This window comes from Pleuronectes platessa, chromosome 17 (genome assembly GCF_947347685.1).
Source record: "Pleuronectes platessa chromosome 17, fPlePla1.1, whole genome shotgun sequence".
NCBI lineage: Eukaryota > Metazoa > Chordata > Actinopteri > Pleuronectiformes > Pleuronectidae > Pleuronectes > Pleuronectes platessa.
The window spans coordinates 22361312-22387284 of record NC_070642.1 but is presented as its reverse complement, the minus strand read 5'-3'; the positions used below and the strand labels follow the sequence as shown (position 1 = coordinate 22387284).

The 25973-nt window shown below is 42.0% G+C and overlaps 1 protein-coding gene across 1 annotated transcript; it reads left to right on the top strand.

Annotated features, from left to right (window-relative positions):
- Positions 1 to 514: 514 nt before the first annotated feature.
- xrn2 (5'-3' exoribonuclease 2) lies at positions 515 to 25973 on the top strand. Its single transcript, XM_053445512.1, has 31 exons — positions 515 to 740; positions 1656 to 1783; positions 1902 to 2013; positions 2190 to 2301; positions 2550 to 2608; positions 2726 to 2815; positions 3020 to 3092; positions 3183 to 3233; positions 3352 to 3509; positions 3630 to 3704; positions 3821 to 3954; positions 4980 to 5037; positions 5133 to 5240; positions 5355 to 5399; positions 5623 to 5757; positions 6113 to 6157; positions 7330 to 7421; positions 8627 to 8762; positions 11659 to 11766; positions 12125 to 12214; positions 12337 to 12409; positions 12519 to 12602; positions 12726 to 12823; positions 13284 to 13363; positions 13458 to 13514; positions 14181 to 14249; positions 14466 to 14594; positions 16354 to 16481; positions 21878 to 21938; positions 24083 to 24329; positions 25624 to 25973. Exons 1-31 carry the CDS (start codon positions 666 to 668, stop codon positions 25684 to 25686), a joined length of 2973 nt encoding a protein of 990 aa, XP_053301487.1. The 5' UTR covers positions 515 to 665; the 3' UTR covers positions 25687 to 25973.

Here is a 25973-nt window from a genome sequence, read left to right as displayed (position 1 = left end):
GGTTTATCTGTGTCTGTTTATTATGTACTGATGTTTACATTTATTATAGGTTGCGCTGTGTAAAGGTTGATTTTATCACATCAGTTTAACCTCTGTGGTCTTAGCTACTTTAATATCACAAACTTTAAACCAGAATAATATTTATTACAACCATAGTCCTTAATGTCACAAATTATCAGTCTAGAATACAAGTTAATTCATATTTCAAGTTCCCACAGGCATATAAGAAAGAAATATTAGGGGCCATTAAAATGTCCAATTAAATTAAGACAGATTCAGGAGATTCAGAGGAAATGGGAAAGTTCAGGTGAACACATGTTCTATTAAGCATTTTTGTGGTTATTTCTCCAATGATACAAATATATTGTTTATCCTTACTCTTTGGATTTTTATTGTAATTTTAGGTAAGTGTGTAGTTTTTGCTGCCTGCAGTTCCTGCTCCTCGCCGCAGGAGTCGCTGTGGGTCCAGCCGGTTCCCTATGAAGTGCGTAGGAAAAAACTCCAACATAAACCGGAAGCAGAACCCTAACGGCCATGAGCAGGAGCATGTAGCCGCTGCGTTGCACTGAAAAACAACAAGTACCGTGTTTTAACTGAGCTATTTTAACTGTTTCGTACGAGTTCATGTTTTTATAAGCCGTCGGCTCACAGATTCGTCACTGCAAATGGGAGTCCCGGCGTTTTTCCGATGGCTGAGCCGGAAATACGCGTCGATCGTTGTTCACTGTGTGGAGGAGAAGGTACGTGTTAGCGTGTTAGCATGTAAGCTAGCAGCACTGCGCGTTTCCCCGCTGAATTAAAGCTTCTGCGTTTCAGGCTTTGACTCGTTCACGTGTTTTTATTTCATTTCTCTGATTCTTGACGCTGATTCGTCTGCGACTTGTTTCACGTACGAATTCGCTTCGGGGGAAACAGCGGAAGTGTGTTGACTTCACCGTGTAAACAAAACAGCACCGAACGTCACACCGGCACGTGCAAAGACTCACAACCGATTCTTTTGTGTTTAAGTGTATCTTAAAACACCGGAAGCCCTTCTCTAATTTTACTAGTTTTTACTGTAGTCAAGTTTATTCAGTGTTTCCTCTGCATTTCACATGCACAGTTGTTTTATGTGTTCTGGGGGAGTGGTGTGTGTGTGTGTTTGTCTCTTTTCTTGTAACTTATTATTCTGTGATGCAATTTCCAAACTACTGCCTTGTGTTGAATGTTAACACAACCTGCTTGTTGTCTGAACACAACCAGAGCGGGAAAAGGCATCAGCAGCTGCCACGTGTTTTCAGTGATTAACTACCGACGCTGTGTCTGGTTCCAGAAATTAATATTTCAACAGTTGATAAACTGGCTCAATACATTTTCAATTCACCCCCAGAGCAGGAAGATATCCTCAAGCCGTCCACACTTTTAACTGGTCAAATTAGTTTGGGCTGGATAATATGGTCAATCTTTCTATTACATTAATCTTTCAATCTGTTGAAAGGCATTGTTAACACCGCTTAGTGAACAGAGTGACAAACGCACAATTAACATATAGGTCATGGGTCAAAATGCATCAAGTTCCAGTTGGTTACAGACTTTGAGAACTTATTATTTCAGAGAAAAGCCTGGTGTGTCTGAAAAGTGATTAAATTTGTGGGTTCTGCTTTTTGCCTCCACAGGGGAAAGAATGTAATGGAGTCTGTGTTCCTGTGGACACGACCAAGCCCAACCCCAACGAGGTGGAATTTGACAACTTGTACTTGGACATGAACGGGATCATTCACCCATGTTCACATCCAGAAGACAGGTAAGCACGGTATTCAAATCAGGGCATGTATGGAGAACTAGAGCCCAGCCGATGTGGATTTTGGGGGGAAAACACAGATATTATAATATAGTAAATAACATTTCCCATATTTTAACAGACCCGCTCCCAAAAATGAAGATGAGATGATGGTCCTCATTTTCGAGTACATCGACCGCCTGTTTAATATCGTGCGGCCCCGGAGAGTTCTTTACATGGCCATCGATGGAGTGGTGAGTAACCTCGAGGACCACAAACCTGCCGTTTGGATTATGACTCCTTATCTTATGAAACATCTGCCCAACACTCATCTTCCCCAATAAATAAAGATAAATCAGATTTTATCTTCGTTAAAAAAGAGGAAACGTGTGAAAAGCTTGACAGGAACATTGTTTTTGAATCTCACCAGGCTCCACGTGCCAAAATGAACCAGCAGCGCTCTCGGCGTTTCCGTGCCTCCAAAGAAGGAGTGGAGCTGACGGATGAGAAGAATCGCATGAGGGAGGAGATCATCGAGAAAGGTGTGTTTGACATCTTGTCCTTCACATTATATTCTGAATACAAACTTATGGGTTCGTTGGGAGCGTTTGACCGATCCAGGCTTTGAAAACACAGCTGCTGTACTTTGTTCATTTTATAGTTTCATTTAAAAAGAATCCACTTATTGCTCTTAAGTTTTTCCATGTGTTTCATAGATTATAAAATGTTTTCTATTGATCTTTACTCTCATTGTCACCTAACTTGATTTTTTTTAATTGCTCCTCTACAGGTGGTTATCTTCCAGCTGAGCAGATTAAGGAAAGATTTGACAGCAACTGCATCACCCCAGTAAGTTTACTACATTCTTTGTTTTGTCCATTTTGATCTTTTATCTGTACATGTAAGAACAAATCACTGAACCTCTCTGTGATGAACTTGTTATGGAATTCTTTCTTCTTTCTCTAGGGAACAGAGTTCATGGACAACCTGGCGCAGTGTCTCCGATACTACGTCGCAGACAGACTCACTAATGATCCCGGATGGAAGAACGTCACAGTGAGTGAACCTGCTGACCCCTGACCCCAGGGGTCCAGTAGTTCTTGTTTTCAAGGAGTTTCTAAATAAAACAAGTGATCAGAAGATATAGAAATAAGTTCCATTGTTTAACTTGATATATATTAGTTCGGAGCTCCTGGTTGTTGACATGTTGGACCCTGGTTAAGTGTTGATGTAGAAAGTCATTGTCTGTTTCTGCTGCAGGTCATCTTGTCTGATGCCAGTGTTCCAGGAGAAGGTGAACACAAGATTATGGATTACATCAGGAAACAGAGAGGTAAGGCATATTAAAGCACATGTAGTGTAGCAGCACACACACACACGGTCAGAAACATCATCAACTAATGTTTGTGATTCACTTTTACAGCTCAACCCCACCACGACCCCAACACACACCACTGCCTGTGTGGAGCCGATGGTGAGACTTAAAACTGTCTGAAATGTAGAGCAAGAGGAAATAAGACAAATATTACCCCAGTGTTTTCAGACAGAAGTAAACTGGTCTCATTGTTTTTTCCCATGTTGTCACTGATCAGCTGACCTGATCATGTTGGGCCTGGCCACACACGAGCCCAACTTCACCATCATCAGAGAGGAGTTCAAACCCAACAAGCCGCGGCCCTGTGCACTCTGCAACCAGATGGGACATGAAATCAAAGACTGCCAGGGGGCGGCCAGAGAGAAGCAGGGAGAGGTAAGGATTCAGACGTGTGGGACTGGTGCAGCTTAACCTACACACACACACACACACACACACACACACGTGTATACAGTCAGGACAAAGAGTAAATGGATGAACCCTTTCCTCTTTCAGCACGATGAGTTCGCTGACAAGATACCGGTGTCTGAGACGGAGTTCATATTCATCAGACTGTGTGTGCTGCGGGAGGTTTGTTCACTTGTTTATGTTCCTTTGTGAATCTTCTCATTTCATTAGTTACAGAGCAGGTGTTTGTTGCTTAAACCAGAACCAACTGGTTCATGTTCCTCCTTTCCTGTTTCCAGTACCTCGCCAGAGAGCTGACCATGCCCAGCCTGCCGTTTCCCTACGACTTCGAGAGAACCATCGACGACTGGGTTTTCATGTGCTTCTTTGTTGGCAACGACTTTCTGCCTCATCTGCCGTCCTTAGAAATCAGGTGAGCTTCATAATGAGTCTCTGTGCCAATTAGTTTGAATGTTGGAAAACGTGGAAGCAGTTATATCAGTTGGTTTAGATCAATCTAAAATGAAAACTATTAGTTTAAAACGTTCATTCTTTTAACAGCGGAAAGGAAGGTCTCTGTCTTCTACCTCATCGTTCTGTATGTTCACAGTGGTGGAGTTACGTTTTGCTAGTGCAATGAAATAATGCTGTTGCTAGAGAAGAACATAGAAAAGTTTAATATCTCAAAAACAAAAAAAATGTGCATTTAAATATCTCATTGAGCGTAAAGAGAGAATTTGAGTGTTTCCATAGAAATCTTTAGGATTAATATTGTTTTTGTGTTTATTGATGTCAAACGTGTCAGTTTAGGGAATTTCAGTAATTTATCATTTATTATGGCTTATTGACTTAAAAAACGTTTTAGCTGAGGTTCTACAGATAATAGAGATATCAAGGATTTTCAGATTCTTACAGAAATGACATCACAGGAATATAAACTACCAACATAATCTGTGGCAGCTCTCTGTGTTTGAAATGCAGGAACTCTTAAGTCGTGGTGTCTAATAAATCTACTTCTGCAGCTAAAGGTTTCTTTCCCTCTGTGTTATCTGAATTATTCCATCTGCAGAAGCTGCAGCTTTCCTTTGGCAGGTTAGCAGGTTAATTGCAGGACGGTTGTGTTGCTTTAGACAGTGCAGGTGTTTTCTCTACTGTCGATAGAAGACGGCTTGATTACTCACTTCCACTGTAATCCCCCCCCACTTCACTCTGACCTGCGACACCGATCAGCCTGAAGTCCGGCGGAGAGGGTCAGGCTCCCGTTGTTCTGTTTCACCTCTCGTCTTTATTTGCACAAAGATGAAATGTTGGGTGATTGCCTGCCAGCGTGGCCGGTGGTGCCGCCACTTTTCCAACTGCTGTTGAAGATAAATTGCTGTTTGGTCTCAGCTCAATTTCCCGTCCTGATTAACCATTTCAATCTACACTGAATGACTTGAAGTGTCCACTGTGTTACAGGGAGGGAGCCATAGATCGGCTGGTGGGCATCTACAAAGACGTTGTGCAAAAAACAGGAGTGAGTACCATCACTATTCTGAACTCTGCAAACAGGAAGAACAGAAACTGCATAAAGAGAAACGTAGGCCGCTGCTGAACTCATTTACTTCGTAGGGCTACCTGACGGAGAACGGCTACGTGAAGCTGGAGCGAGTCGAGCTGATCATGCAGGCGGTGGGCGTGGCCGAGGACAACATCTTCAAGAAGCGCAAACAGGACGATGTGAGTTCTGCTGCTCGGCTGAGTCACCAGAGTCCAGAGAGAGAGTGAAAATCTGATTTCTGTGCAGTCTTTGTTTCACCCACACAATCATATGATCACTTCTTCTGTCTGTAGGAAGGCTTCAAGAGAAGAATGAAGGAGAAACGAAAGAGGATGAAGGTGTGTAAAGCAGACGGAGAACGAGGGGGGGGGATTCTCTCCTTTGATCCAGAGTCGATGAAGCTTCAGGGATAGAAAAGATGCTTCAGTATCTACAGTCTTATCATTTCAGAATGAACATATAACGTTTCTACATTGACATTAATATCATTGATAATAAAAACCTGCAGGGGACTTTATACAGATCCTCATTTCCTGTTGTTTTCTCTCCATGTTTCTGAAGGCGGAGAAGAACCGCGGTCCTGCCTACCTGACCACTGGTCAGTTTGCCCCACAGGCCCTGGGGCGAAGAGACCGACCCGATGCCGTCCAGAACGCACGCCACCAGGCCCACGACATGAGAATGCAACCCAACAAGGTAGGGCCGGGTCCAGGCCCCAGGACTACAGGTCTTCAGGGGTTCCTGCGCTGACTGGGCTTAGTTTACCTGCTCAATGTTCAGTTTATGATCAATTAATTTCTAGTATTACAGATTCCTGATCACTCATGACTTGCATCAATCAGACTGGTTATTTGTGGCAGAAGAAGTTCCTCATATGTGTGACTCCCATCCAACCAGTGGATGTTAGGAGCATAACCTGAGTTGTGCGCTTTAGCGTCCTCAAGTGTTTTGGCCTTGTTGCACAGGCCGACCTTCAGGGTCCATTGGGGCTAAAGGTAAATCTGACGATAAAAGAAAAACGGTCACAATAGGTGTTTCTGTTTTCCTCCAGGATGCTGCTCAGTCTCTGAAGGCCATGATGAAGAATGGAGGCAACGTAAGTCCTTGGTGAAAATAAATTTACTGTACAGACACATAAAGAAGCAGCAGTCACACAGTAGAGCTCCTTAAATGTTGTTTGGACACATTTTACCAACATTTAAGATTCACATAAGCTCCTGAGCCACATTATCTCAGCTACACATTGGTGCTTGTTACAGGATTCTAGCCCTTTTTTATTTACTGTCAATCCTGACCCACATTAAATCACTAATTATTAAAACTTGAGTTTGATATTTTTTAGAACCGATTCCTTTTTCCAGTGAGTTAGACCCGATCTTACCAACAGAATTCCAACTCTATCATCTGCTTCACTTTAATTTTCACATTTGCCTGTGATTCCCTGAAGCATGTAATGGTTTTACACCTGAAGGGGGGGCGGGCTTCTTAAACATGACATGTCAGAGCTGTGCTCAGACGGTTTTCTTTGTTGATTATTACGATTGAGCTCATTTCGTTTTTTTAAACCGATATATTTATATTGTTAAATTTAACGCTAAAGCTCTTTGATCGATGCAGCATTTTGGAAATATAAATAATTCATTCTTTAACATTCAACGGTCCTTCAGACGATTTCATCTCCGTCCTTGAAAATTGTCCCTCAGTGGATTCACGTTTTTAACACTATCACCTTTTCTTATGGATATTCCAGTTTTGAAAGTATTTGTGTTGGAGCTCAGTTCATGGTCGAGTTTCTATTTAACGTGAATCTTAAGCTGTTGAATTCTCTGTCCGGGTGTAGTGTTAAATAAATCTGCACACAACAGGAGGCCATGCATTAGCACATGAATGAAAGAAACCAAAGGTTAAGTATTCAAGGCAGTGGTTTTTATTCATCTACTTTCTGCCCTCGATCAGATTCCTTCATAGAAACTTGTTTTTATTCACACAGCCGCTGCTTCAGATGGGAGATACAGATCCATAATGATATGGACACTGGCTTAATGTTGTTAATTTGCTTCTGTACGCAACAGCTATGGATTTGAAACGAAGACTTCTGTTTCATTGTCGTAATTAAATCTTAAGATTGACAGTTTCATTGGTTTTTTAATTTTTTACTACTTAGGATGATTATCAGCTTTAATCTTTGGTCAATAATTGAAGTTATACGCCATTTAAATGTTTGTGTTTAGTCTATTTGTCTCCTAAACGTGTTGTCGCCCTGTCCAGTCTTCTGCAGGACCCAGTGACGCAGACGGCAGGGGAGTGAAGAGGAAAGCCGAGGACAGCGACAGCGAGCCGGAGCCTGAAGACAACGTCAGGTAAACGAGGGGCTCACAGCGGAGGAGCAAACTTTTTATCACCTTCAAAGTTTGACAAAATACACAGGAAAAATGAAGGTCAAGTTCTTGATCCATTTACTGATTGGCCCATTAAAATCAACAACAGGAGCCGTTCACGTCTTTGCTAAACCATTAAAAACATTCTGACCCTAAACATTCAAAGCAGCAGTTTCAAACTGAGCAGTGATTGGCTGCCTGCACAGTGAGAACATGTTAAACAACTTCACGAGCCAAAAACTAAAATAATCAGCTGTAAATGAGATGGATCAAGGATTGTGTTCATACTGTAAAGCTGCTGTTGTATGAGATTGTTTTAAAGCCTTAATAATTCTCATTTGACTGAGAGCACTTAGCAGCCAATGCATCTTTTAAAAAGAAGCTTGGACAGACACTTGGAGTCTGTGCTGGTAAAGCTGTAAATGTTCTTTATGAATATTTAGTTGCCTTAAAAGTGAATCTTTACGGATCAGCCTCAGTCGCCGAGGATGTTCTTTAATAACAAGCAAAGAGATTCAATAATGCCTCAGCGCTGCAGGACAGGCTGTTTAACTCTGTGCCCCCCCCCCCCCCCCCCCCCTGCTGAACAGCTCCCACCTCCCTCTGCACCTGATTAATATGGAAAGCAGCAACATTCGAGTAAATTCCTCTGTGACGCACTTGTCAAAGCTGCTAAATCCATCGGGCTAAATTGGTATTCATGGAGGCTTTCCTCTCAGGAGCCAGCGCTCCCCGCGGGCCGCTCCGAGGATCCACAGCACAGATGCTGGACGGCCTTGATTATCTGTGCAGAACACCCCCCCCCCCCCCCAGTTTACCAAGAAGTCAAAGCCATTAAACTATTCCAGGAAGTTAATGTAGTTTTTCTTCAGCCTATAGATGAACAGAGCAGCATCGCGAAAGTCAGTTTTTTTTTTTATGTATAATTTTGATTTATTTACACCATAACCTCCAATGTAAATGGGCAAGTTGAGTGCCGGTAATGTTAAAGCCAGTGTGAACACTGTCAAATTCAAAACCATGTGAAGGTCTTGCTCCTGTATGGTGCCGTGATTCAGGCAGATCGATTTATATCGCATGTTAAAAATTACAAAGTATGAAGTCATGTTGTAGTTTTCCTTCCAGGACAATGGAGACGTCTTTATCAGTTTAGCAATGAATTCTGACCATGTCCTCGCGTCCTGCAGGTTGTGGGAGGACGGCTGGAAGCAGAGATACTACAAGACCAAGTTTGACGTGGACGTTTCAGATGATGACTTCAGGAAGAGGGTGGTGAAGTCGTACGTGGAGGGTCTCTGCTGGGTGCTGCGCTACTACTACCAGGTAGGATGACGCTCTACTTCATTACCATGAAAACCCACAGCTGTGTTTTATTGTGATTACTCACACAGAGCTCAAGGTTTGGATTCATCTTCATCAAAATACTCCAACAGATGCTTGATGTCCACAAACACTGATCAGCTGCTGCAGGAAGTTACTGAGCCACATTTTAGAAATTCTGTGTTTTAATGGATAAATGTAAAAGTAAACCACTTAACTCCAAAGCATCGATTTCATATAAACATGGATGTAGACTCCGGGTTGGTAAAGTGAAACGAAAAGTTGAAGTGCCTGGAATGACCAGCAGGGGGCGACTCCACTGGTAGTTTCTATAGAAAATGACTTCTTCTCACTTTATGATATCAGTAAACATGATGGAGTTTGTCTCAATCTCTAGTTTCAAGTCTTCTTCAATACAGCTGATGATCATTTAGTAAATTATGATAATTTAGAGTCAAACAAACCATAAAGCATTGGCGGGTGAATACCTCAGTGTGATTGACAGCTAGTGCCGTCCAATAGGTTTCATGGGTAGGTGGGCGTGTCCTCCAGCCCCCCCTGCTCCTCCAACGATGGTTACTTCTATTTTTTTTAAACAAGATGGCGCTGAACAAAGTGTTCAGCTCACAAGCTACTGGATGATGTCACTGCTGATATTCCAAAGAGGCAACCAAAACAAAGAAACCCATTTACAAAGCATTACTGGGAGAACACATTTAATGGTTGACAAGTGTTTTTGAGGGAGCAACCGTTTTTTTTTTCTTCTAAAAAGTCAAGATCACTTTATTGTGGAGTAGTTCAACCTCATGTTCCTCCCAGTGGGCTCATATCTCCAGTGACTGTTTGCAGTGTGATTATTCACTAAATCGTTTTGCTGTTGTAAAATATTGATCTTTATCTTGAAATGAAATAATCAGCTGTGGGCCCTCTCCAGAAGAGCCGGGGCGTCTCCGGCTGATCCGGTGGGATTTGTTGGGGCTGATTGTTCTCTCCGGTTGTGCACGCTCTGCGTTGACTGCGCCTGCTCGCCAATCCAAAGCCCGTCTCATGGGGCCGCTCTGGATGAATTCATTAGCGGGCCCTCGACGGGCCGGGGGACGTGTCTGCTCTGTGCTGCCACACGTTCACGCTTCTGTCCGCCATCGCAGAGTTATGATCAAACACACCTCATCAAATGATCCAGGAACAGAGAGCAGGCTTCATCCAAAACACAAAACAGAGCCAGAGGAAGAGATTCACACTTTGTTTCTGAGTCTCTAATTATCAGATCCCGTATTCTCTCACTAAAAGTATTAATAGGTTCGGGAAAAATCTATTTTCTGATTATTCATTTTTTACAGTAAAGCTTTACAATATTGTATGTGTAATACAATCCGATCGATTTATTGTTTGGCTGATAAGCAGCAATATAAACTATTTTGACAGAATAAAAAATGCAGATACGATTACTTTGAACAGTAACTATATATATATATATATATATATATATATATATATATATATATATATGAACGTATTCGTTTTTTTGCTCCGTCTCGTGGTCCCTGACCCTCGCAGGCCACAGTCACAAATGAGTTTCCCATCGAGACAAAACACGTCGTCATATTACCATAAATGATCTGTGCGATTATTTTAATGTGGAGACCGGAGCCTCTTCCACCTTTTATTATGGTAAAGTCCCATATTATCATCTGAATGAGCATCTTTGATAATAGAGTGTTGGGCTTTGAAAAGAGATTGGCTGAGATGTGAAGATTGGTGGATTTATCAGAGGACCGCCTCAGAGGTGGATTGTGGGAAGTGAAGGTCGTTCTTTGGTGTGAGGCGTGTTTGCTCAGGAAGGATAAGTGGTCCAAACGCTGGATCTGCAGGGTTAGATTTGTTTAAATACACACACACATATATATTTCTATCGTCCAATGTAAACAGTTAAAAATCAGAGCTGAGAAAAGGAATTCATTTTAGAGTTTCAGGTGCTGCAGTATATTTTGAAGCTTCAGGTTCAGTCTTCCAGTATCTGGATAGATTTCTGCTCCTGTGAAAGTGAAGCGACAACAGAGAGAAATAACATTTTGTCGACGCAGCAGGACTTTCAGATTGGAACACGCCGTGTGATCGGGATTCAGGCTCCTAAAGGTTTTTAAATGTCAGATTGGATTTTAAGATTTGTGCTGCAGTGGAAGTTTAGTGAGAAAAAAGGGCAAAGAAAATCTTTTTTCATTTCCACATCGTGTTTTAATGTTTGTTTTAGTCTCTCCAGCTTCTTAGTCAGGACGTTCCCTCGAGTCTAACTCACAATGATCTGTAGCAAAAAGACAAGAACGCTGAGTCGGCTCCAGGCATCAATGAAACTTTCAACTGAATCCATAACAAATGTTAATCATCAGTTAACTCTGTTGCGGTTTTTATCTCATTGTTCAAACACACAAAACACGTTTCTGGCACATTTCCTCTGCTGCAAGAATCTGAAACACACCAACTTGTCTTGTTAAACTGCAAACAGAGATAACATTAGATACTTTAATTCAAATCCTTTTTAATTGCCTAATTAAATTTATGATAACTAATAACTTACTGATTACATTTATCTGTTGATGTAAAGATATCTCTCCTGTCGTGAGTTGTTTTATAAAGACCCCGATGAAGTCTTTCCTTCTCCTCACACTCTTGAAGATTCTTCATCTTAAAAACATTTATTTAAATAGCCTCTGTTTCATTGTTTAATTTATCATCAATTAATCTGCAGATTAGTTTATATATTGATTATTTTGTTTGTAAAACATTATAAAAGAGTCAAAGTCGGTCACTGTTTCCTAAAGGCTATAAAATATGTATCCCCAAACATTCAAAACTGATTGAAAACCAATAGAGTCAATGATTGTTTCTGTGCTGTTCACAGGGCTGTGCCTCCTGGAAGTGGTACTTCCCCTTCCATTACGCCCCGTTCGCCTCCGACTTCAAAGACATCAAAGAGATGTTCACCGATTTCGAGACAGACACCAAACCGGTAAGAAGAAGCAAAAACTTCTCTTCTTCTCTTGCTTCATCTCTTCTCATTGAAGGTTTGGGGCTTTTGTTTTTTAAACATGCTGACTTCAGGTCATTTAGTGTCAAGCATCCATGACAGGTGAAAACTTTTGCTATAGAGAGATCACAACAGAATCTTTATATTTAAAGGGATAAACTGGTAAAGTTAACAAGTGTCACAGTTTAATCTGTTGACTTAATGAAGAACATGAGGCAGTAAAGATTTTGCAGGATTTGTGCAGGGTGTTTATGTGTATTATTTATGAGATTATCTCTATTGACCCTTGTATTAAAGGCTTTTTGAGTGTGTAAATAACCCGCGTGTTGTGTATTTGCAGTTTAAGCCACTGGAACAGCTGATGGGAGTGTTTCCTGCTGCCAGCGGCAACTTCCTGCCTGACACATGGAGGAACCTCATGAGCAGCCCGGTGAGTAGGATGAGCTGCAGAGAGATGTCTCATAAAGCTCTTAAAAGTCTGTTAAATGGATCGAGTTGACTCCTCTTCCTCCAAGTCAACTCTTCATCTCAACTCTTCTTCTTTTGACACAGGAATCTTCCATCATTGACTTCTATCCTGACGACTTCGCCATCGATCTCAACGGGAAGAAATACGCTTGGCAAGGTGAGTCACCGTCTGCTGAGGAAACAGATTCCAGCGCTGCATGACGGACGCACGTGACACTCGAGGTCTGAGGTTCTTATTGATTCTGTGAATGTGCTTCCTCTTGAAGGCGTGGCCTTGTTACCCTTCGTGGATGAACGTCGGTTGAGGTCGGCTCTGGCGGACGTCTACCCAGACCTCTCAACTGAGGAAGGTGAGCAGCACTGAGCCGACATCACAAGAGACTTGATCCGTTTTGATTTTCAGTCTTTTCCTCTTCTCTTCCTGTTTGTCAAGCCACTCCTCTTCTCTCATCACCGTCTCTTCTCTGTTTCAGTGAAGAGAAACAGTCTGGGGAGCGACGTGTTGTTTCTCAGCAAATCTCACCCGCTGTTCGACTTCATCCATGAACTCTACCGCACGGAAGCTCAGGAGGTAACACAACTCCCACGCCACATTAGATCCAGCACATTTTCACATTTAACCCATATACACACACACACACACACACACACACACACACACAGGCTGCTTTGTCAGCTTAACACTTTTCTGTAATAATAGGGTTAGGGTTCTGTCACGCTGCTGCAGATGTGTCCTGTTGTTTTTCACGTGTTGTCTGAGTTGGATTTTGTTGATTATCTGTGAACCAAAGTGTGGGAGGTTGTTTATTTTATAACTCGCTGGGTAAAACCTTTGTAATAATCAAAAAGCAGCAGAACGACAGCACAGGAAGTAAATTTTCAAACGTTTGGTCAGGTTAGAGTCAAACTGGGCGACACACACACACGTCATTCAAACACACACTGGTCACCTAGAGGCGTTTTTCACAATCACTGATCTGATGAAGTGTAAATGTTGAGCAGGATCCAGACTGAAGCTTTGTCTCCTTCAGGGAACTGAGATCCCTGCAGAGCTGTGTCATGGAATCCAAGGGGAATTAAATCTTGATGACAACCCAATTCTCCCAGATATGTAAGAAACGCCTCTTTATTCTCTTTTTGTTTTACAAATTCTCCCCATTTTTCAACAAACAACTCAACCTGATTTGTTCTTATTAATTCTGCAGCACAGTGACGTCGCCCATCCCGACGCTGAGGGACATTTCAGTGAACAGCTCGATCGGGTAAGAACTGTCGACCTTTCATAGACTGTGAATGAAGATGGACGACACAGCTGCCAAATCTAAAGCCAAACCCTCATTATCACCCCCCCCCGGTGGCTGGCTGCAGTACTGGTCTTAAACGCCACCATCTCCTTGTTAGTAGATGGGACATGGACCAAACTAATAAAAAAAAAAAACATTTTCATTTCGGAAAGATAGTTTATATTATTTTAGTAATCACACTGTTTTTATGCCAAACACGTGTAACATGATCTTAACTTGATTGAAAAAGAAAATGTAAAATATACTGGGTTGTTCTCATTTATTTTTTAAAAGAAATATATATCGATGTTATTCACATAATCTGCAGATTTAGTCTCAGTCGACAAGTTGTAAATAAACAACAAACCTTCACATGCCGGTTAAGTGACTGAATAATAAATATACACCTGTAATTTATGTAAACAAACTATTAGGTCAGTGATAAAGTCTCATTCATGCTTCTTACTGTGCATGTATAGAGCAGATTGGTTTTTCACACATTCAATGTGAATCTCCAGCAACATTTCATTTCACCAGTCGCAGCGTCAAGTTATTCTGAGGCTGAAGAGACGTTCAGGAACATGAAGGAAACTACAGCACTGGAGATTTGTCCCTTTTTAAACATGATTTTCCTCTTGGTTCCAGAGTGAAGTTCAAGGATCCACAGTTCGCAGAAGGCTTCGTGTTCAAGGCGGTTCTCCTGCCTGAAGCCAAGTGAGAGTTTCTTCTGTTTGTCTCAGAAAAACTTCATGAAAAGTTTAAGACTCTTTAGTTTCAGTGTTTTTAGTTATTTCCTGTCGTCTTCAGTTCGTCCATCAGACGTATCGACCTCTTCTCTCTGTCCTTTAGGCCGATAAACGTTTAATATGTTTTCACACAGCAATCTTTCCCAGTGCAGCTTTAACTCTGTTTATGTTTGTTGCTCCTCAGGATGCCCAATAAGGTCCTGAAACCAGGTGACTGGGAGAGAGGGAACAGGGAACCATGGCGGCCGCAGCTCGGGTTCAACCAGAACAGGCAGAAGGCCAACCTGGACCAGTCGTCCTTCAGAGCTCTGGGGTGAGTGGATAAGAACACACGAGAGTCAGATCTATGCTCACAGGGTCTGAAATGCTGTTGTTAATCTCAGAAATTAGTGAAATTACTGACTGAGCCGTTAAAAACTGTAAAAAATCACTCACACCTCCGAACATGTATGAAAAGTCCCAAACGAACCTGTAAGCCGACTCAGTGGAGCGGTGCATCGCCCCCCCGCCCCCCCCCCCTAATCTGCTGCCTGGAAAAACCCAGAGATTCTGGTGAGGAGAATTAAAAAATGTGTTTAAATGTTTGAACCCCCCCCCCCCCACACACACACACAAACGTTCCCCATTAACCAGCCGTCCTTGATTATGATCGGAGCTCTCTCCTCCACACATTGATATTATCATTAAGGAAATGTGAATAATTGAACATCTGGCTCCGTCCGTCTGTAGCGTGTGGGGGAATTAATTATGCACAGATTTGAAAGAACGCAAGAAATTCCAATTTCTTTTTTTCTGCTGCTGAACGGAGTCGGATCAGTGAATCAGGCAGTTATGTGCCTTGATGGGGCCGAACCAGCAGCTGCTGGGAGGACGGTGAGCAGGAAGTCCTGGAGCAGCTTGGTTTGTTTGTTTTGATTTTGAATCAAATAGCATGTGTTGTACAGAGCGTCAGGGCAGCCGCCTGATTACAGCCACGGAAAAAAGTTTATATTCTATGATTTACCCTGTGATGATGTTCTAGCTGCAGGAAGATCTGATGTCTCCAGATTCTTAAAAAGTCTCAAATGACATAAAAATGGTAGAAAAATTGGTTCCACATCTCCTGTAGTTGGTGTTTGTGAAGCAGCAGCAGGTTGTTGGGTCCGACTCGTTCACACAGGAACATGTGGGAACATCCAGGTGAGGGGCGGAGCCTGTAGAGCAGCAGGGCGGAGCCTGTAGAGCAGCAGGAGGCGGGACATGACGTATAGACTCTGCTGTGGAAAGATCAGTGTTGTTGTTTACAGCTCATCCACGTCTGGTGAGTGGGTTCCATCTCCTGTGAGAAGAACTGATAGAGTGACAGCTTCAACTGTCACAATCAGCTCCAGTTGAAGAGTGAAGCTGAACTGAGATCAGCTAAAAAGACCAGAGTTAATCACCACGTGTGGCTGCAGGGGGCGCTGCTGCTGCTCAGTTACACTTACATGATGTTGCTTTAATATTTTATTTGTAACGTTCATTGTTCATTTCTAAATTAGCATCGAGCTAATTAACACTTATTATTATTAACAGTGCCTTAAGAACTGAGACGCTCCTCATCAGGACTGGAATGATGTGATTTGATTGAAACAACTTTAATCACCTTTTGATTGACATAGTAAATATTGTTTTGTGCTTTGAGGAATAACAACAACAGACACTTAATGAATATGAAACAAACAAAACTCTTAAGAAAAAGGTGATAACATCGGATTTCGCTGCACAAACTCGAAGCTGATGGAGACAACGTGTTATTAGATCCTCTGTTTTCTGTTTTACACATTTGGCCTTGAAACTTGAAACTGGCCTTTTAGTTTCAATGGTCTTAATTTTAACATAATAATTAGCTGTGAAGAACTTTGATGGAGGGGGAGGAGCTGGACTCTTGATCCAGAGTTGTGTGGAGTGTTCTGAAGTCTCTCTGTTCCAGAGTCTCTGCCCTGGCGATGTGTCGGAGGGAGACGAGCATGGTTTTGCACAGATGATCCCGTGTTGAAAGGTTTTGTTGTTGTGAACTCGATTTCACAGCTCAGCTTCTTGTCTTCCTGCAGTCACAGCATGAACAGAAACCAGCGCGGTGGAGGAGGAGGTGGAGGACAGTACAGCAGCGCGGCGCCACCCAACAGCTACCAAGGAAACTACCGTGCTCCACAGAGCGGCGGCCATCAGCCTTTCCAACGTAAGAACACACACACACACACACACACACACACACACACACACGTTTTGATTTGTAAGGGGTCGTACTCAAACTGTCCCGGTCCAAGAGGTGTGATTCAGCGCTCTGACCTTGTTCTGAACAAAGCTTCTCCTAAAATCAGTCGACTTAAATTCAGCCCAAAAGTAGGTTTTGTTCTGTGTTAAAGAGCTAATCCAGTGTAATTAAGAATAAATCAGGGGTAAATTAATATAAAAACATAAACAATCAGATATTTGAAGACGTGCGTACACCATAGACTGAATATACATGGACAGACTCTGGGTCCAGAAAGTGAAGCCAATGCAGCACTGCCTTAAAACCAGCAGGGGGCGACTCCACTGGTAGTTTCTATAGAAAGTGACTCTTCTTCTCACTTTATAACGTCAATGAACAATAAGGAGTTTATGTCTCAGTCTCTAGTTTCAAGTCTTCTTCAAACAGCTGATGTTCATATAGTGATTTATGATTATTTACAGTAAAACAAATCACGGGATGTATTGGGGGTTGATACCACTATGTGATTGACAGCGGATACCATCCAATGAGTGCAGGTGGCAGGAGTAGGTGGGCGTGACCTCTTCCTCTGTCAGGCTCCACCCCCTACTCCTCAAGATATGGTTACTTCTTATTTCATAAAACTAAGATGGCGCTGGAGAAAGTGTCAAACTAGCAGCAGCTCACAAACCACTGGGTCACGGTGGGTTGATGAACAATTATCATCACCTGCTGCTAATTTACACATTAATTGTAATTAATTAAAGAATCCGTGGACATGTGTTTAAAGTTCCTGAGTGTTCCTGGTGGAGCGGCTCGTCACACACAGAGGGAGAATCTCTCTCCCGGCTCCTCGTCACGCTCCGGCCTCCTGCTCCTCTGCCAGCTCTCCTCCAGTTTGACTTTCATGTGCCGATTTGCAAGCGGATGAATAATCTCTCCTGCCCGCTGATGGCGTGCGGGGGAGTCGTGGCCACTGTGGTGGCACTTGATGCAAATGGGGTTTTCTGGCTCCTCCAGATCGCAGCAGCTCCTCCCCTGGCCTCTGCTGCTCGTTCCTCATGTTCAACTTTCCAATTAGCCGTTCAGGACGTTGTCTTTTTAATCTCGCTCGCTCTGTATTATTCCCACCGTTCATGAGGAAATAGTTATTTTAATAGAGGAGAATCAGTGAAAATCTCCATCGTGGCTCAGCTGTGACTCTCGGCCTGTTCCTGGTGGGATGATTTTATTTTCTCAGCTCAAGTACCGGGAACAGAAACGTGTCAGGGTAGCGTTTATAGTTTTATTTGATCTCTGCAGATTTTTGTAAATTTAAAGTTCTGGACCTTCAGTGACGACTATCGAGAGCTAATTTTTGGTGTAAATTAAAATTTATCTCTGAAATTATCAAATACTTTAACAGAAAAAATGACTCCGGGAATTTTCTGATTCATCAGGACCTAAACAGATTTAACATTAACGACTATAATATTGTGGACTCTGGTGAAGTGATGATCAGGAGACGTCGGGCTTCTCCTGCAGCAGGAGGCCTCAGACTTTGCTTTTGTCCACATTGCACTTTCTCAGGGCCGCTCCTCTGCACTGGGCCTTTTGTGATTTCTGCAGCGGGGGGGGGTGGTAGCTGATTAGCATTGTGGGAGCCCGGGGCCAGTAATGAGACTGTCGAGTGGCTCCGCTGGACACAGTGGCCCCTCTGATGAAAGCGCCCGGGACGATCCCATTTGATTGGGTGTGTGATGCGCTCTGAAGAGGGTTGAAACCAAAGTTAACTTTGTCCTTTGACGGCGCAGCTACCTCCTGCGGTGATGTGTCAACACGCTGCCTCAGAAACATGCTGCAGGGCTTTGTCCCCGAGGCCGGACCAGCTGGGCTTTAATAACCAGCCGGGGACTCGCTGCTGGCGGCCATTATTGTCTTTACACACAGTGACACCAAGTTTTAACCAGGGCAGCAAAGTAACGGTTCTGTTTCACGACCACAGCGGTCGATAAGCCTCAAAGTCTTCAGCCACTTGAGAGTAACGACTGCAGAGAGAAGCTGCTCAGGCTCAGTCCGACCGACGAGTCACACACGTCCTCAGGGATCACTGAAGGTTTCATCTCTCCGTATATAGAATGTAAAACACATTTACAGTTTTGAACATTTGTAATTTATGTTCTGATCAAGAGACGTTGAACTTTTTTCTGACAGCAGATTAATTTGCAAATGATTTACTTTCACTTTGCTTGTTCAGTGTGAAACTCGCAAACCGATTTAATCTCAGCAATGAAAATACTTCAAATTACGTTTTAAAGAAGTTTATAAAACAACCATTACTCAACACTCATCATTTAACTAGTGTCAGACTGATTCATCGGATACGAGACGATGCAGAAAATATTAATTTGTGGTTTTATTTCGAGTAAAAACCTTTTTTAACTTAACTTTAATCTTAATCTTTGAGTCTAAGTTCATTTACTTAATTCAGGTTCTATATTAAATTACATTTCGACATATTAGGAATCTTTAACTCTAATTTATCAGTCAAGGAAATTTTAACTCCCTAATATCTGTTCCCATAAAATCCAAATGGATGGGGAAGAATCAACTATGTTATGATTTAAAAAGAACAAACTAGTAAAGGAGTGAGTTTAACTTCTGCACTTTTTTACCAAACACAATCTGTCTCCAACGTTTCATTCTTTCTTAAATTATTAACGATTATTAAACATCTCTGCCTTTTAAAAAGTTTGACTGAAATAAAACCGACTGAACAAAAAAGAGGCTGTAATTAATTGCAATGATCTGAATCTTCTCTGAAGTTGATTATTGATTCTTGAGGATCGTTGGAAGCTGAAGTTCTGTTGGACGTCTTTGTCCGTCCACAGAGGAGACGCTGTCCTGCCTCTGTGGACGGACCTGAGCCGACTGGACTGAGTCAAACAGTCGCTGGACTAATTGAAAAGAGGTGGAGAGAGACGTTTAGTTGTTTAGCGCGGTTGTAATCCAGCATTAATACAGTGGACACAGCGTCTTTTAAGGATTTAAAGCGTAATCCTTTGTTGGCTTTTGTCCGGCGCAGACTGGAGGTCTATACACTTTCAGATCATTGTTAATTAAGGAGATTGACAGGTGTCCACTTGTCATTCTCTCTTTTGAGTCATCGCTGCCGACGAGCGAGAGAAGACCAGAACGTTGTGATGTTATAATTGGAGCCCGACTGGGTGGTCCACTTAAAGTTTGTTGGCGGAGGAGATAATCAAACATGAAAACTGAATGACAAAAACAAGATGATGATGCGGCGACAGCCGTCCGCCTGCTGGCGGCTAATTGTGTGATTCTAGTCGCTTCAGCAGAAAGCTTCTGGAATATTCCCTCTTGACTTCCTGTTACTTTCTCAGGTCATAAACAGATCATTTTGAGTTTCATCCTTTGTTTCAGTGATTGTTTGGAGTTTGAAAACGATTCTGAAAAGCAGTCGTCAACAAGAATCTCTTAAATATCTTCAATATATATAATAATGTTATTAAGGATCTTTTATCAATTGCTCCAACATAATCCAGGCTCCTTCTCTTTTATCTTATAATTAAATTACTCAATAACAGTATTTGATTTCACATTAATATAGTTTTTTACCTTTATTTTACGCGATCGTCAGTTTCCATATGAAAATAGAAAGTTTCAGTGTCACTTTATTGTCCCATGATGCTGTACACACTAATGCAAATGGTCATTTAGGAGCAAAGCTGTTGAAGTAAGAATTTACAAATTATAAAAATAAGCACGGACGATATGTTTTCAGTTATAATCCAGTAATGTTCTTTGCTAATATGTGGGAAATGGATCAGATTTGATGTCTTTGATCTTGTTAACGTTAGCGTGTTAGCGGTGTCTCTTCTGCCTGTTTGACCTGAACAGTGAAAGTCACCTGCAGTAATAGACGCTGGTAAAGAGCTGCTGCTGGAAACTGGACAATCGGTTGTTGTTGTTGTTGTGAACACACTTTAGTTTATATTGACAACATCACGTTGATGTGTCCCAGTCCCCCCCCCCCCCCCCCCCCCCCCCCCCCCCCCACCCCCGCTGCTGCTGCTGCGACGGAGGCTTGGTCCAGTTTATTAGATTCCACCAAGTTTATTAGTTTTATTAGTATTATTAGTTTATTAGTATTGAACGTATCATGTGTTCAGATCCCAGCCTGAACGTATCTGGACCCTCGATACACACGACAAGTGAGATCATAGGAAGTTCTCCAGATACATGAACAGAGAGATAAATCCTTTGATCTCCAGTTATTAATATTTACTCCTCAACGATCCAGAGTCAGTGTTGGTGAACTCGTTCAGTCCAAAACCAAAAGGTGAAGAGAACCAGTAGATGCTTTATTTCAGAAACCTGCAACAATTTTTTTTGCAATTGCTGTTAATGAATCGAGTTATTAACAGTTTGATTGCCCCCCCCTCCCCCCCCGGTGATAAGCATCATTCCAGAGGTTAACATGTGAGATCTTCAGCTGCTGTGAGTTGTTCATGGTTTTAAATCACAGTTTCACTCGGACGTCTCCTCAGGTCTGTTGATATGAACCTCCAGGTCCCCCCCCCGTCCCCCCCCCACCACTCAGCCGTCCTGAGCCCCCCCCACTCAGCCGTCCTGAGCCCCCCCCACTCAGCCGTCCGGCCCCTATAAACAAACAAGTCCGCAGCTCGCAGCTGGTCATCGCCTTGGCAACAGTGGATCTGGAAGAAGCTCTCTCTCTCTCTCTCGCCCTCCCTCTCTCTCTCCCTCCATCTCTCTCTCTCTTTTTTAAGTGTGTCTTTGTGAAGAGCTCGCGGCGATGGAACCGCGGCACTTGAGGCGTCCACAATGCTGCCGGCTGAATGCTTATTTCATTTTCTGAACAAAAATGCAAATGTGGTGCTCCCCCTCTCTGCGCCCCCCCCCCCATCCACCTCCGCAGGCCCATGTGATTTGACGTTTGAAAGAACTTTAATTTTCTCATGACAACAGATTTGTTCTGTATCCATTACAAAAATGAAACAGTGATTTTTCTCTCTTCTTTTGATCTGGGAGGTGACAGATGACGTGGGGGGGGTTAATTAGTCTCCAGGTTTAATGTCAAATCTGCAGTTTCAGCTTCTAAACAATCACATCTGAGGATTTCTTTAGGTTTCATGGTAGAAAAGTCCAATCAGAATCAATCACTTTATCATTTTTTTAAGGATTTGAAGCAACTCGCATGTAAAAGTTTGAAGTAAAACAAAATAAATAATTTAAAAAGCTTCTTCTCCTTCCTGCTGCATGTAAACAAACTGTGTTCTGTCCTCAGAACAACCAGAGGAAGGAACTTTAAACTTGGCTCCTCACAGCCACTTCTAACATGTGGTCTTTGTTCTGTGCAGATTCCAGGCAGAACAGTTTGCTGGGAGCGCCTCCCTCCTCGTACCAGTCCCAGTATCCAAGGTGAGTCCACTGGTTTCCTTCTGGTCCTACTGAGAAGATAAGTTGATGGTTAACGTGTCAACATTCACCTCTGAGCTCCATCTCTTCCTGTGAGATGTTAGAACACAGATTTAAAGAAGAGGAGAATTTTGGTTTGTTTTATTTTGCCCTTTTTAAAATCAAACTCCGCCTCCTTCCCCCCCGTCCCTCTGGATGTTTCTTTCTACCGTGGCCGGTCGAGCTCCTGTGAATTAAACATGTGGAGAAGCTGCTCTGTGGTTATTTTAGCTCATCTCCATTTAAATCCCTCCACAGATTTCCTTTTCACTCGAGCACTCTGCCTTCCTGTGTCCAGAGGCTTTACCACCGCTGCTGAATTAAGATTTCTTCCCTGTCGCTTTAAAACAAATTTCTCTGGAGGAGGTTTGTGCAGCTTAATGAGGCGGCACTGATGCAGGCGGAGGCCGCGGCGCTAACCGCCCGCCGGCCGCTCAGTCCGCACAGACCGGCTGTTGATTCTGGCTCCAGGCCTCAAGTCCCAATCAGGTTCTGAGGTTCAACTGCTCAGGCCCATTGTGGCTCGGTGTCAGCAGGTCAGTGGTTATTAGCAGCGACTGACACAGTTTCTTTAGCAGCTCAGGAGCGGAGCAGATGAAATGCAGGAGGAACTTGGAGAGTGGGGATTATGGATTCCAGCGCTCGGTTAAGTCCGGCTCTGGTCCGAGTGTGACATGGTTCAGTAATGAGGGATGGCGCGGCCGCTCTCACGTCTTTGTCCCCGAGTTGAGACTTTTAATATCACGTTGGGTTGACACATTGTGCGCTGGCGGCTCTGAGGGCCTCGGTGCGGCGGCTCAACGCCGGCTCCCACGGGCGCATGGTGTCGCCTCCTGTGAGGGACGGGTGTGATCCCGGCTGTATATGAATATGGTTCATCTCATACTCGTCTCTTTGATGTGTGTGGACGCTCGTCGTCCCTGAGGACAGACGCTTTGTCTCTTTGAGAACTCGATCCCTCGGCAAACGCAAGTCGATGGGGACTTTAGTGAGGTCACGATGAAGAGCACGATGAAGAGCCACTTCACCAAGTTCAGCATTTTTATCTCCGCTGATTGTTGTGGATGAATCTGAAATCAGAAACTAAATAAAACTTTATATTTTTGATCGATGAATAAATGTTCAAAACAAAAACCAATTGAGGTTCATACAGAGTAATAAATAATGAAGTGATAAAGGTTTATGTATTTGACCAAACACTTCCTGATTTTAGATAAATCACTGAATGTTTTATTATTTTTTTATTTTAACAGATTTTAACGATTATTTTCAATTGCTGATTAATTGTTTCATGAAATAGATTTAAAATGTCTCAGATTCCAAGTAAATTTAAGTTTGTTTAATATAAAGAGACATAAATATATAATCTTTGCTGTGATATAAAACGAATAAATGAAAAAAATAATCAGACGCTTCTCTTTTTTTTTTCAAGCTTGTCTAATGTATCAATATTATTTTGCAGTTTTCTATGATCAATATGTTTGGGTATGAGGCTGTTTATCATGAGATTTTAAAACTAAATTTTCTAATAATCATTGATCAAACTAATCAAAAATGTATCTTTTTAATTTATGATAATAATATTAGTAATAATAATAGACAACTTTAGTTCCAGCTCTAAAACTCATGCAATAAAATTCACAGTCAGAGGATTTGAGTCCAGATATTTAGATTGAGTAACATTTGTTTCCCTCACACCAAATTATTTTAAGACCATAACTTGAATATTTTCTTGGCATCAGATTTTGGATTAAATCCGACTTTTTATTTCTGGAATAAAAATCAGATAAACTGAACAGTTGTTTTTTGTGACACTTTTGTCCGAGCATCTTAAAAAGTAATGAAATGTTGTTTGTTGACGTTTTGTGTGTTTTTAATATCTGACTCATTCTTGTAATTCAAACAGTTAGAGTTTGTAACTTTTATTTCCTGTTTCTTAACGATAACGTGAGTTAAAAAAGATTCACTGTTGGGGTTGGACACAGTTTAAGATCAGCTTCTTCTCTCCAGGTCTTTAGATCCACTTCAGACCAGCACACGGCCCGAGGCCCAGAGAACAGAACTTTAGTTGAAGCTTGTTTCAGGAACTCTTGTGTTCTCGTCTCCAGGAACCAGCACCAGCAGCAGCAGCAGCAGCAGCAGCAGTCGTACGGTGGGGGCGGGGGGGGTCATGGCTGGGATCGGACCATGCAGTCGCAGCAGTCGGCGTATCAGCAGAACATGAACCGCGGGCGGGGGGGCGGTGGTACCGACGGCGGCAGCCAGGGCAGCTACCAGCAGCGCTACGACAACCGCAGAGACGACTGGAACGACCGCAGGGACACCTGGGGGGGGGGGCAGCAGCAGCAGCAGCAGGTACACAACTTCATCTTCTGACTAACAACTGTGGATTTAAATTAATAAAACACATCTACGTGGGCGGAGCTTGAGTTTCTGATTGGGCAGGTTGTTATTTCACAACAAAAGAGTTTATTAAATCAACCTCAGAACTTTCGTTCTTCATAAATCTTAAACTTAACTAAATGTTTAAGGCCTTTATAATTTGTTGAGCTGTCATCATGAAACAAAAGCATCTGATTGGCTGTCGATTCCTGGTGTCACGGATAATGTGAATTTTTATCTGTTTTGGGAATTTAATTCATTAAGATTGTAAAAATATAACAAGGCCTTAAAAAAGATTTTTTAAGAAAATGCCTAGAAGTTTATTGATATATGAATATTAACTCCGGTCCAAAAACGACCAACGATCTTAAACCAGAAAAAATTAAATGAATAAATTCCGCAAAGCTGAAACCAACAAATAATTGACTTCATAAAAATCTCAAACAATTAATCTACTGTACTGTCACGAAATGCTGGTGATTAATGGTTTTGCTGTTTGTAAATGTGAAGATGAGGCATTTAGGTTTTGATCAGACACAGAAACTCCAATAAAACAGAATATTTTAATCACCACATATGTTGACATCCTTTCATACTTTGAATTTGAAATGCAGATTATTTTTGCAACTTTCAAATTTTATCAGAATTATTATTTTGTGTTTGTCAGATTCTGAACCAAAGATGAAATAAAACGTTCCAGACATTTATCTGAATCTAATTAAAAATAATTGAAACTCGTCTGTTTCTCTTCAGTTTGGACTGGGAATGAAATTCAGATGTTTTATTCTCAAACTTAAAAATCAGCATGTTATTGTTTTTTATTTTTAACAATTTGAGGGGGTGGAGCCGATGCATTAAAGGGTCGGTTCACACAGAACTCGTCTCCTTTGTGTGTTTCAGTCCGTGGGTTTATTTTCCACTTAATGTTCCTGTCACGTTTCTAATCAGTACTTTGTCTTTTTTGTTTATATTTTGTTTCATCAGTCGTTTTAAGACCTAAAGTTCATGGCCATGAAAAGTTTGTAAATGAATAAAACAACAAAGGTTGTTGGTTTGAGAGCAGAATTCATTAATGTTCATTTTAATTCTTGTATTTTTAGGCCATAGATTTAAATACTTGGATTTTGAAATACATCCTTCCTGCAACAACACAAAATTAAATAAAATGAACTTTCTCCTTCTAATGATTTTACCAAAGGTTTTAATTTATCATAATGTGGAGCAGTTTATTATTTATTGTCTGAATCTCTTTGGTTTTGTGTTTCAGGGCCAAGGCTCCGGCAGAGGTTACCCTCCTCCTCCTCCCGCCAGGAGACAGAACTGGAATTAGACAGGAAACGAGCGATGGACTGTTGGGACGGGGACGGGGACATTTTTAGAAGAAACTTTTTTTCCATTCTATTGTCTTGTACAATTGTTGTTTTTTTTTCTTTTTATCCTACTTTCAAAAACAACTTCTTGTGTAACTTGTGATTTTTAAGAGAAACCGCCTGTAAACCTGAATACAAGTGAGTCGAGGACAAAGTGTCCTGCTGTGTTTACTTTTGAGAGAAATCTCCAAAACAGTCCATGTGTTTTACCTTAGAGATAAAATGATGAAATAAAAGAATAACATGA